The 13562-nt window shown below is 40.7% G+C and overlaps 1 protein-coding gene across 3 annotated transcripts in view; it reads right to left on the bottom strand.

Annotated features, from left to right (window-relative positions):
* Positions 1-380: 380 nt before the first annotated feature.
* The window catches only part of LOC147662579 (uncharacterized), a 192744-nt gene continuing 179562 nt past the window's right edge, over positions 381-13562 (bottom strand). For all 3 annotated transcript variants that reach the window (XM_086951066.1, XM_086951067.1, XM_086951068.1), the window contains one exon: positions 381-10179. In XM_086951066.1, coding sequence (XP_086807192.1) covers positions 3260-10179 — 6920 coding nt within the window. In that variant the 3' untranslated portion in view covers positions 381-3259. The remainder of the gene's footprint in view (positions 10180-13562) is intronic.

Raw genomic sequence — 13562 nt, 5'->3', positions numbered from 1 at the left:
GTTAGTGTAAGTGTGCTTGCTCCTAGTTAATTCAAATAATGGTAACAAGATGTGCTTCAGCGCATCAGTACTTGTTTTCCCCTTTAAGACTTGAAGTAGGTTTCAGCTTTTCCTTTTATACAGTGATGCTTGCTCAACAAGCGTAGTTGCCTTAGTTGACATCTTCACATGGTCATGAAACTCGTCCGCTGTTCTATGCCTGATCCTAGGCTCCATCTTTGTAAAATGTAAGCAGTCTGTACAGGCGTAGAATAAAATGCAATATTTACTAAAGACCGTGGTAAATGCGTACAGGTGAGTGTAAAATGCAGGTTTTTCCCATTGAATCCAACGATTGTAAGTTTGTACATGGAGATTTAAACAAATGCAGCCACCACTCTGAAAATGTTTTTTTATGGTTCAGCGGCATATATAAATTATAAACATGTTCATGAGAAACAAGTACATATTTTACATTTTAAGCAAACGGACAAACAGTACAACCTTGCCTGGATCTGTATTCAATATATACATGATATAAAAGTATCCAAGCTACCTCCACAGTATTTACAAAATAATCTTATATATTACATTAAAAAGTGAAAAAATATATACAGAAAATAAACTTTATATTAAACTTTCATAATAAAACACTTTAGCTTTTTAAACTGTACAGTTTTGTTGATTAAATTTAAAAAAGTACAAATAAGAGTTGTCAGTTTCAGTGTCCTGGCACGATTGTCTTGTCTAAGACATTCCTAGTGTATTCAGTCATATAAATTTACACCGCTAAAAAATCTTTACGTTTTAGTGTTTTGTGGTGCATATAACTAAAAAAAAAAGTGCATCTGTATAGGTGCCTCCCTGCAGATATTTGCACGCCATATGTGCTGCGTACATGTACCAACTAGTGAGAGTAGGGCAGTTAGTACTCATTTACTTTACATGTGTCTGAAGTACACATAGAAGAGTTTCAGGGTATGCAAATAGAGGCCCAACTGAGTATAGTAGACACATTCTTCCTATGGTTAGCACACTCCATCTCATGTAATGTTGCTTTTTTTAAAGTGCTCAAACAAAAACGGAATATATTGTAATTTCTTACACAGTATGCTGGTGCAATTAAGGCAAGTGAAATCACTCATATGTAGTTAGAGAACCATGTTTTTCCGCTTACTAAATCTTTGCACAAGGTAAAGTGATGAGTAGCAGAACAGACAAGGAGAAGTGCTGTGGTTAGCTTACACACGTATCCTTACCATCACAATATACTTACCACATTTTACCTGAGACAGACATTCATGAATATATTTACGTTTTACTTGTCTCTGTTACAACCCAGGCATCGACTCTTTTTCTGAAGTGTTCATATGAATCTACGAAGGTTTTTAACTTGCGATTATTTTCCAACCAGCGAGTCATATTTTACATTGTGAAGAATTATTCCAAATGTACCATTATGCCAGCTAATCCACTAAAAATTATTTCAAATGTAGTTACTGGGGATGTAGTATGTGTTTTATGAAGATTTCAAATCAATGGAATTTTGGATGTGAAACTCAATCAATCAATCATCGCATTTATATAGCGCACTACTCACCCAGAGGGTCTCAAGGCGCTGTAATACAATGGAACCATGTCAATATGTGGTGTCTGTTCTTGCTACATGTGCACACAGTCAAAAGAAGACACAAGAAAATTCAAAAGTACAGGTTCCCCTTCTCTGTCAGCTACATTCATTGCCTGCCCACATACTGCTTAACATTTTTTTAAAACCTCCATCTTGTTATTAGCGTTATTCTTATCATATTGTAACTCTCTGTAGCTTCAAATTCAGTTTGCTATCAATATCTCCAAATATTTCAATTTTAAGCTACAGCGCAGTGGCAGTGTCCCTGTTTACATGTTACATTTGAAGCAGATCCTTATTTGTACATTGTAATGACACACTTATGTTTCAGATACATGTGTATACATACTGCAGTGCCATAATCCTAAATGCTTAGTAACCTTTCAACCTCATGGTACGTCCCTGTTTGGAGACCTAATCCATTGTTTCACTTTTAGACCAACTCTGGTTGTATGTTCCACCCTTGCTTCCTAAATTCAGCTCTGAATCACAGATAGATTCTGCACTACAGACTGTTCCTGGATATTATATTCTGCACTACAGACTGTTCTTGGACAACATCTAAAATAAATGTTTCTAACTTAGAATGAACTGCCATGTCTTATAATGTTATCATCTCACAATTCTTTAGTCTCTACACCCCTCTCTCCTACACTCATTATCACCTTGCAAGGCCACATCTCTCCGGCTCAAAACATGTGTCTTTGTTAACACAGGCACATTCCAAGTTCTTGTGCTGATAAACTATCTATGAACATCTATGAATGTGTCTTTTTCCTCCTTGCCTACCTCTGTACTTTGGCCACCAGGCTTCTGGCATCAGTTCTCAGGTCTAGCTAATATTCAACTGCCCAAAGCCTTTCCTAATGTCTTGCTTCAACAATCCACAAATCTTCAATTTGCATGCTTGCAACGCACGGCTAATATATCTCACACTTGCCTATGAAACACTCTACTGTACAACTACTTCCTGTGTTGACACTCCATTTTGTTTGTTAACTGCTCAACTTTCTTCCACCTTCTTCCAGACTTTGTAAAGTCTACTCCTACACTCTTTTCTCCTTCAGAAAAGCTTTCAAGTCGTGTGTCCTTTCTCCAAACTCTTCTTTCATTTGATTCGTAGCCATCACTGTTCATCCATCGTTACATGCCTCTCCTGATCCCTCTACAAATACTACTTGTACACATCTCTCATATCTCACTACAAGGCTGTTCCTAAAAGTTTACATTCATTCTTCAACTGGTGCAACATTCAAGTTAATATAGTAGTGCCTAAACAACATTGCCAAACAATTCCTAATGTTTTTGTACTTTGTAGATGTAAAAAGTACAGTGATTTGAAAAAACACGTGATAACATCTAAATGAGACTGAGTTTTTTGTAATGCTCGCGCAGTATTATTTCTAAAGGAGAGCAACAGACTATAATGCAATACATATAGGTGAAAGGCCAATGTCCATCTTTGACAGGTACCATACATGCTGAGTAATGAATGGAAAGAGGATATCCATGGATACTAAGCTTTCTATAGCACTGCCGAACATCCCACTGACATGAGGTTTTGACCAAGCACGTCATAGTTTCAAGACTGAAAGTTTCCACAGTGAACTTTCAGAGATCTGTGTAGCCAACAATATCAAAATGTTGCGGTCAAAGTTCTGACTCTTTCTCAATATCATCAAGGTAATATTCATCATCTGTTGTGGTATCAGTGTCAGACTCTGAACAAACAACAGGGTCATCCCGATAGATATTGAGAGTTTCTCTTGGGGGCAGCCCTGGCACTTTAATTGTACTTCCATCAAAACTGGAGTTTGGGAACAGAGTAGTCTCTAAAGGATTGTCTGCCTCCCTCCTCAGGAATCCTGGGTTTTTGAGATAACACGGTCTCCATAAGCGCCCCTCAGTGAGTGACCGCTTTATGTTCTCCAAGAAAGCCAACTGCTGTTCTTTCCCAAATATCCCAAATCCGACAGTCGGTGAGGTAGAGTAACTTCTTGTGGAACGGTAACCTGGGGTATTGTGTGAAGAGGAGTGCCAATTGTCATTCTCATCAGTAGACATAAGTTCTGAATGAGACCTAAACTTTCTGTTGTACTTAAACGCCTGGGACATAGAAGATGAAGACGGATGCCTTCCATAGGCCTGTTCAACATTTGTAGTGGCAGAAAATCGGCCATTGGGCTTGTTCCTGATGTCTGTGAATGCAGAATGTCGGCCTTGCAAATTTAAATTTTTTAAACTTTTTGATCTATGAACGTTTTGGTCTTCCTCCCATGGTTTCATCCCCCACCCAAAAATGTTTTGCTCTGTCAACGTACTTTTCCCCAAATTGGTACACTTGATTGAGCTGTAGTTATCATTTTCAGAAGGCAGCAATGGACTCACAGGACCCTGAACACTCCTACTGTGATCACTTGGCCAATCATAAGCAGGAAGGCCGGGGTCATCCAATTCTTCAGGGCTTTCAAGAGTAGAACTGAGTCTGTATGCATTCATAGTTCTAGCGGTTTCATCTGGGAAGCTTTTTGACAAAAATGACGATTTTGTGTAATTTACTGTAGGGTCACTTCCGCTACGTTTAGTCCTGTAGGAACTGCTTTTCTGGCCATGAGTGTTTTTAAGCATTGCCTCTGTGAAGTTTCCAACGGGTGACAGAGGTATACGACTGGGGTCTTGATGCGTATTGTTTTTGTTTGCTTTCTTCAAGAATGTACAATCATTATCATAAGAATAGCTAGATCGTGGATTGTCTGTTCCAAACTCTTCAAGGGAATGGAGAGGACTCCTGGAAGATGATACAGCCTTCTGTTTGTTAAGTTGGACATAGCTGTCACTTTTTCCTCGTCGTAAGGTAACACTGGTTGGAGCTGCATCGTGGAAGGACTCTGGATAAGAATGTTTTCGAGTTCTCACTTTATACATCTTTTCCCAGTTGATTGTACTGTAACTTTCATTTGTGGATTTTGCACCATCAAAACTGCTGTCTTTAGTGTAATCAAAGGTAAATCTATTTGCATTTGTTGCAGGTGGGGTTGGTGGTTGCTCATGAGGGGTGTCATGGTATTGATCTTCACTGGAAAGACTGTGGTTATTGCCAAGATTATTGACATTTTCATGAAAAACACTAAACTTTGTGCCAGGCTGGATTTGCACTGGTTTTGTTTTTTGCAGTTCATGAGAATCTAACGGAGTGGCACGGTCTATTGTAGCATGCCGAAAATTAAGTGGCTTTAGTGAGTTGATGTTTAAATCTGCAAGCGACAGGTCTTCAGAAAGTACATTTTCAGAAACAGGATGCATTTCATTCTGAGTTTTTCTCAACTCAACACCAGCATCTACCCTGTTTTTGAGAGCTCCTTCATTATCTACAGGGCATGTGTCTTGGATTTCTGACCTACAAGTAAACACCTGTGCATCGGTAATAATCTGCGAGTATCCCGAACCATGTGTAGTTTTGCTAGAATGCTTTCCATTGTGGCTCTTGTTATCAACACCACAGGTTGAATTCCCTTGTAAAATATTCTGATTGTAATCTTCCTTCCTTTGTGGAATTGCCTTTCTGTTCTCCAGGTTTGCATTTCGTAGGTAATGGAATGGATTGACTGTGCCTGGAAAATTCTCCTGAAAAGCAGAGCCTTTTTCAGATTGTTGTGATGAGAAAGAGTTCAAAGGTTGGCTGGGATAAGATATCTGTCTCTTTTCAGGACTTTTGAGCATAGAATATACGCAGTTCTTTTCGTCTACGAAATCTGCAGTCCCTGGGGGAACCTGTGAATTTAAATATTGGTCATGGGCAGAAATATCAGAGGCCACTAGATCAGAAGACAGGGAGTCTATTGTGTTTAATGAATAGTTTGGTGAAACATTCTTAATGGAATAGATATCTTTTGGTGACAGCATACTGTGTTCTCTATCATCCCTTGAAGGTGATCTAGCTGGGATATGTCTTGCAGTTGCATTAATGCTGCTCATGTTGTGTTCAAAACTTATTTTGGACAATAAGCTATCCGTGGACTGCTGTTTACCTAAAAACCCGGTATGTGGAAGAGCAGGATTTGCCAAATCAATATGGAATTCCTGCTTTCTGCTGAGGTAGCTGTTTGGAGAGGAAAGGTCTTTATCTATAGACAATGGTGCATCAGAGAATGCATTGGCCAATGGTCTTGAGTGTTTACGTGGCCAGGTATAATAGACTGAAACTAATTCATGATACTCAATTTTATCTTGAGCAGAGATAACTGAAAGTGTACTTTTTGTTTTATATTCCTGCAAAGAATTTTGCTGTTCTGCTTCATCTGAAGAAGGAAAGAAACTCACTTTTCCAAGGTGAAATGGCAATTCTGGAGAGGGTTTTTGTTTAGAGGAGGCATTTGTAATACAACCAGGAGCATCAAACTGATCTTTTTTAGGTGTTCTGCTAGGCACCGCGTGTGTATTTACATCACAATGCACAGTTAAGTCAATTGTGTCTGCAATATTTTCTTTATCTTCATCAAAAACAAATGGCTTTGGTGTTTGGGCTGGTTGCTCTTGCACCAACATAACAGGCTTGCTTTTGTGATCCGAAGAGAGAGAAAGTCTACCACTTGCTGTGTTTGCCGGCAAATGGTCTCCTAAAATTCTTCTGCCTGGAAGAAGAGGTGTGTTACTAGTGAAAGAGACAGACACATTTGTATTTTCTGACTGAACACTATTGTCATGTGCAGGCTTGCTAAGTAAATGCTCGATCTGTGATTTAAAACTATCAAGAGAGGATTTTTCCATATTAGAGGTACCATTGTTTATTAGAGGTACTTTAATTGAATTATTGGAAGTGTAAGTTGAAGGTTCAGACAATATCCAAGAAGAATAACTGGGAAAAGTTGACTGAAAACTTTTGCTCTCAGCAGGTTTCAACTCCTCATTAATCAGCATATCTAGAGAAACCTCTTGCATTTGTCTTTTTGTCTGTTGCCAATTGGAACAAGGGGTCTTTTCAGGTTTCTGCTCATTTCCATGAGTTTCTGCAAATCTAACAGCCTCTACTGACCTAGATGAAGCCGCAGGTTGGTGTGTGGTCAAAGTTGGTTCATGTACACCATTAAAAACTCCAGATTCAAAATTGGATAGAGCAAATGTGCTTGCCTTCAAAGCCCTAGTGTCTTGATGTACTGTGGTGGGTGTTAGGTCAGAAAGATATGCGGCAGCACTAGGCTTAGACAAGGAGAAAAATGCAGACTCTGGCAGCGATTCCCCTGCTCTGCCTTCAGAGAATGAGGTGCAATGCACAGTTGTGGAAATGGGTGTAGTGTAACTGTTTAGAGAATTTGCATTTGATGTCCCACTTCCACTTATGTCACAATTCCGGGCTTTTATTTGCTCTTGATTTAATTTAAAAGGGGGATCTGTTACTGAACCATTTCTAGGTAGATATGCTGCTCCAATCAGAACTAGTGAATCAGAACCTTTGCAATTTGATAAAGAAGTGGTTGGTGTTTCTAGTTTTGGAAATATTGCTTCTGCGTTTGTCACAGAATCAGAAGAAAGTTCTAAACTGGTGGTTGGCAGAGTTTGAGGTCTTTCAAATGTTTCCTGGTATATGGTGCTTGTGACTTCAGGCACTGTCTGTGAATGTACTTTATTAGGTGTTCGATCACCAATTAATCTGCATTGCCTTGGTGTACTCTGCTCCTGAATTGGAGGATTGCGAATAATGCGAGTATCTGCAACTGATGTTTTTAAATGATCATCTTTGATGTCTAGTATTTCTGAAGACGTCTGCAGAACACTTTCCATCACATCTAAATTTGGAACAGATGATGCCTTCAAAAGAAAGGAGCTATAGCGCCTGACTCTTCTAGCTGATGACCGGGAGGCAGTTCTTCTGCTACTTGACGTTAGCCAGTCTTCATTTGTAGGTAATTCAGAGTGGGCAAGATCCAACCCTGCATACATACTAGCAATATCTGGCAAGCTGCCGTGCAAGGTTGCATCGGATTTGTCAAGGGAGCTCTGGGAGGGAGTCATCTTTCTAGAAAGTAGGTCATGCTTGATTGTCTGTGACTCACTCAGATTGTTGCCGCCTTTGTCCACTGCATGATATACCCTACCTGCTGGTTTTGTGACAGGGATTACGTCAGGGATCTCTTGTGACCAAGAAAGCTGTGCCTTGTCTTTAAAGGCATCAATAGAAGAGGGCACAGGAGAATGGCTATGCAGTGCAATGGATTCGGGTTGGTCTCTTGAGGCAAGGGAATCAAATGCCTTGAAAGTCCTAGGCATAATCACATTATCTGTAGAATTATAGAAAGGTGGACTCTGGCTGTCACAGATTTGATCGGATAGCCCACAGGGAAGTATATTGGGTGTCAAGTGACTGGTGAAATTATGATGACTTGTAGATCTTAAACCACTGTTGTCTGCAACATGTGTTTTGTCTTCATGATTGAACACTGATTGTATATTATCTTCTTGGTGTGACCTGGATACAGGTGGCATGATATGTTCTTGGTCTGAATTGTAAGCTTTAATCTGTTTTTTATGGGCCAGCTTAGTAGTTTGAAACTCTGGCTGGCAGTCCAAATAATCTACTGCACTATGCTGTGCAATAGATCCTGCTGGAGATATGTAGTTAGAAGTGTGAGGGACACCAGACTGGGTCTTTTTTAATACAATTAAACGTACAGCTTCAGAGAAAGAATGAGAAGTTTTAGTTGCAGCAGAAGTATCCCCTGAAAGATCCTCCGGCAAGAGAGAAGCCACAGTATTTTGTAAAGTGTGTTCTTTAATATCACCTTTGACATTCATTGCTTCTGTGGGAGACACAGGGGGGGAGAAACCATGCTGTGAAGGGAGCTCAGTAGCACTAGGTGGGCTTCCATGCTGTAAATGCAATATAGGAGGTATATGAGGAGGATACCCATCTTGTGAAGTGGGACTTGAAAGTTCAAACTGTGAAGGTCCTTCAGCGGGAAGCGAATGGTCATAATCAGAAGGGAGTTTGGCAGGAAGAGAGGAATACCCATAGTTCCAATAGGATGAATCGACTGAACCAGAGTAGGAGTATCCATGTTGTGAAGGAGGGTCAATGGCAACAGATGATTGGTCTGAATCCAGGTCAGAAGAAACAAGGAATGAGTAGTCATTTTGTGTTTGAGACACAGGCATTTCTAATGATGAATATCCATGCAGGTGGGAGACATCAGGTGCCAACAATGATGAATATCCTTGCTGAGGAGAGTTTTTGTATTCTGCTGAGGGTGGATATTCATGGTCAGCAAGGGCAGGTAACGTGGAGAGTGAATTCTCATGCTGAGTAGGGAATGTGGATGCTACTGAAGATAAATAGGACTGTTGTGGAGGGAGTTCAAGAGTGGCAGCTGTCAAACGTATGTTTTGCAAAGGAAATCTAGCAGCAGTGGAAGAGGAATACATGTGATGCAAAGAGGACTCAGTAGGCCATGACGGCCCATGCTGTAAATTATGCTCAAAAGTAGCAGAGGATGAATAGTGATGCTGTGCAGTAGACAAACATTCATGTTGAGTAGTGAGTTGAGCAGCAGGAGATAAGTAGTCAGGTGTCGACTGGGGTTCCTCGTATACAGGAAAGGCGGGCAATGTTGCCTGCTGTTCATCTATATCAGTCTCAATGACATCCAAGCCGGATTCACTCACTGTATCAGAGGAATGAATGGTGGCATCACTGTCATATCCATCTGCTTCAGGGCAGTTTTCTTTGTTCCCTTCATCCCAAGTGTCCTCAGTTTGCATTGGCACAATGTTTTGGCAAGGGATGTCGTTGTCATTGGGTTGGGATGTGTCACTTACCACATGACTGCAATGCTCGCTCTCTGATTTATTGTTAAATATCTGACTTGTCTCTTCTTCCCCATGGAAAACATTGTCAAATGTATTTTCTTTTCCAAAATTCTTTTCAGGAAGGTTCTGTTGTGAGCGGTAGAATTCATACATCCTGTTCTGCTGCAAGGGTTTTGGGGTTTGGTCGTGGTCGATATTGGTGAGATCCATTAAAGACTGGGACCTGGAAACAGTGCCAGAATTCTCTACAGGCCTGCACGGTGATGATGGTGGAGTCCATACAATGTCGGATAAAGGTGCCCTTTTTGGCTCCTTCGGAGTTCCTCTATGCTGAAACCCAAAGCTACTTTGTCTAAAGAAAGGAAGATCTAAACTACTTACTGACAATTTCCCAAAACCTGTTAAAGGACTTTGTGATCTGTGCCTGGACCTTGGAGACCCAGGAGGGGTTTCATTTGATTTTGGTTCTTGAAAATTGCCTTGCTTCGTGGCTGTGCGGTGCCTGTTTGAGTACATCTCATAAAACTTTTGAGGCCTGAAAGTGGAATGTGTTTTATAGGAGTCGTTGGGGTTGATCTTCACAGAGCTATGAGGAAATAAGGTTTCTGAGCTTCTGCTGCAATGCTTCTGGTCTCCAAAAAAGCTGCTGTGTGCCCTTTCACTTGCGTATCCACTCCGGTACTGTCCTCTGGATGTGTAGAATGGTGTTCCCCTGGCGCTAAAGCTCTCAGTTTGTTCTTGCACAAGAGTTCTCTCCAAGTCACCTAAAACTGGAAAGAGAGGTTTTTAGTAGTTATAAAGGCTTATAAATGACAGTATTAAACCTAAGTTGGGCTTGAGCAAGTTGCCCACACACACTTTCTACTGAAAACAGCAAACTACTCAACCATTCACAGAGATATTATTGGCACCTGATTAATACATCAGAGTATTCCAGAGGTACAAATACAAATCTTTTGAATATGAAAACCTTTTTTTTTACCATCCTCACACTTTTACATATCCAGTCATGTGCATGGAACGAAAACATGGTTAAACCAGGGACAGCCATGTTTAACTAAATAACCGTGGCTGGTGCCCTGGTCTATGTGCAACCAAAGGAAAGCAAACATTGCCTAGTGTGGCTTTTGAAGGCAATGTCACAGATCTTTTCTATATCTCTCACAAATGCTTCCAACATATCATCAACCTCTCTTGTCAGGTAATACTGTGCTTTCTCTTTTGTACTTTATCTTTGCTGATCAGCAGATAGAGGTTGCACTGTCAGAAGTATTAGAGAAAAGCAAGGTTAGGCAACCCCAGGTTAAATTTCAATTACGGCGGCATTCTTTGCGTAAATGTGGGAGTTTCATGTTGTGCATATGTTGATAAAGGTGGAATCTTGCCATAGTGCAAAATGCAATCCCAAAGCCTTGGGGTTCCATCATGGAAAGGGTAGTTAATACAGCCAAAGGGATCATTATTTGTACAGTGTGAAATATTACTTCTTTTGTGCTACTCAGACAACTTGTGTGTTTTTCTCATATTAATTTAAAGTAATACTGATTTATTAAGTAAAATAGTACTGTGCAACATATGGTTCACACAGTGTGCTTCTGCTGCCCCCCAAATCCTGATTGAGTGTAAACACTTCAACCTTTTAATCATGCAATTCCAAAGGTCATAGTTTATTTTCTTAGCTATTTAATAAAATAAAAGGATATTTTTTATCGTAAGGACAATCAATTTCAAGGGTCATCTTCTTAGATATTCAATCGAAAAATCCTATTTTATATTGCAAGGACAATATTTAAATTTCAAGGTCAGTTTAAAAGAAAATACTGGTTAACTCAAAAGAGCATATGTGATGCATTTAAACAAAAAAAATTAGAAGTTAAATAAAAACTGGTATATATTATTCATATGCATTTATAGTGGAGAGTAATACTAAAGCTTGGACCTAACCTAGAAAGGCCATGGTAACATTTGCATTGGCGAGTGATTAGGCATAAAGTATACCCATCAGGGGGTGATGAGGGAAGACTCTGGGAGGCCACTGAGTTGGTGTTTTGCCTCTGTGGATACGTGAAAGAATGAAAGCTAGTCTTGTGGACATTACGGAGAGAGCATGAGGGAGAGCTTGGCCTGGTGTCCAAGTCTCAGATACTTCCAAGTAGTCTGGAATTTCTTCTTGACATGCTCTGTGAATAATAGCCAGCGGTGAATGACGATGTACTGGAGTGGTGAGTTGGTGGAAAGGGTAGAGGAGAATTCCTATAGGTATGTGCTGGTAAAACGGTCTTCATTCTGGGATTAGTACTTCCTGTCACAAATGAGTATGTCATAAATGGAAGACATCTAGATGTCAATAATGAGTAGTGTTTAGATGGTTTATGCAAAGGACATAGGCTGAAATCTTAGGTGTCAGCCTATGTTCTTAGGGTAATGGTGAGGTCTTGTTTGTAGATTAGGAGCTCCTGGGCACTATGTAAAGATTGAAGAACACCAAGACAAGAATGGGGCCTTGGGGGACTGTGAATAAGACAGGTAGAGGTCTACCTAGATGTATTGGTGTAGGCTAACCAAGGAAGACCAAAAAGCAGGGTTTGCTCTCATCAGGGATCCCAAGAGCTCCATAAGTGACTGGTAGCTGCAGTGTCTGTGGTATAGTAGGAGTGGAAGTCCCATTGAGGGCATGGAGTAGATTGGTCTTGGAGTTGCAATGCCACTGCTTTCTCAAGGAGTGTGCAGATGAAAAGGAATGGGGTGATGGTAAGGGGCAAGATTACGAAGACCACGGATGGGAATTTAGAATAATAGGAGGTTCTGATCAGTTTTCAGGGACGATGAGAAAGTTATGAGTGAGGTGTTAATGTTTAGTAATGACTGAATTGCAGCTAATGGTAAGGCTTTACCACAGAGGGGGGTAACGTATCACTGACACATGAAGTTGCTTTGAGGAACTCTAGGGCAACAAGATCTTCAAGTAAAAGGTGTTCAAGGTTTCCTGTGGGTGGATATGTAGTGGAGGGATATTTCGGAGGGGAATCGGGACAGAGAAGAGGCATTAATCATGTTTTTTCAAATGGGAGATAATCATCAAGGATTCTGAATTTTCAGACATCGGTCCAATCCTTAATTAGGAGATGCATAATATAGCACAGAGATTCAAAAATGAAGGAGGGTAGGTGCAAATGGCTGTAGATTTTAGTTGGTGCAAGTCACACATGCTTGGTGCACATTTTATTAGATTTGCTAGCTTGAAACATTTGACACGTTGTTTTGAAACAGAAGGCGGCCTCCATACCTTAAAAAATTATTTTAAAAAATGCATTCATCTTTAGCCCTTAAAACTCAGGGCTATGCAAAATACTTATCCTTAGAGCACACAAAGCAAATGTATTTAAAATGCTTTTTGGTTTTCACAATGAAGTGATTGAGGCAAGGGGCAGATGAATGAACTGTCTGTGAAGCTGTTGATGTTTGTGCGACAGGAAACGCAGCAGTATTTGTGACGTGGGATCCCTCACAAATGGGCGACGTTATTCCCATTAGTGGGGAAAACCCCGAATGGCAAGTGTCTACTTTTTGGGCTCGACTGGGTCCTGTGTGTGTCTTTTTCGATGTGAGGTGACGCCCTCTTAATGTGCACACTTGAGTCGCGCCATGCCTGTCACTCAGAGGTCGCCGTGTGGCTGTTCCCAATGAACTGGCTGCCGCCCACTTTTCCTAATGTTTGTCTCAGGTACTCATCAGCCTGTCTCCCTCCTTGTGGGCCAGCCCCTAACCACAGCACTGAAGCAGCAGCAACAGAGTTCACACTAGTGGCACAGACTCACACAAGGCAAGGACGTGTGCCTCCTACTGTAAATTAGTATCATTCACTTCATCCACCAGGGGTGTTACTGGTTGCATGGCTGTCAGTTGATTTAGCACATGAAAGCACTACAATTGCTACTAAAAAGTGCTCCCTAAAATACTGTCTTCAACTTGGCTCTTTTTATTAGATCTGAGGGAATTGGAAAGAGCTAGTTACTGTTCTGAAAGAGCTGATACAATTTAATCTCTGGGCTAGAGAGTGACCTAGTTGTGAAACCGCAATATCCCTCTTTGACGAAATACCCAACCCCTCGAGAACAAAGTGAGAAGCTGTGATGGAAAAAGCCTTACATGC

This window comes from Lissotriton vulgaris, unplaced genomic scaffold (assembly GCF_964263255.1).
Source record: "Lissotriton vulgaris unplaced genomic scaffold, aLisVul1.2 SCAFFOLD_1672, whole genome shotgun sequence".
In the NCBI taxonomy this organism is placed as follows: Eukaryota; Metazoa; Chordata; class Amphibia; order Caudata; family Salamandridae; genus Lissotriton; species Lissotriton vulgaris.
The sequence above is the reverse complement of the archived record's forward strand: the minus strand, read 5'-3'. Positions and strand labels throughout refer to the sequence as shown.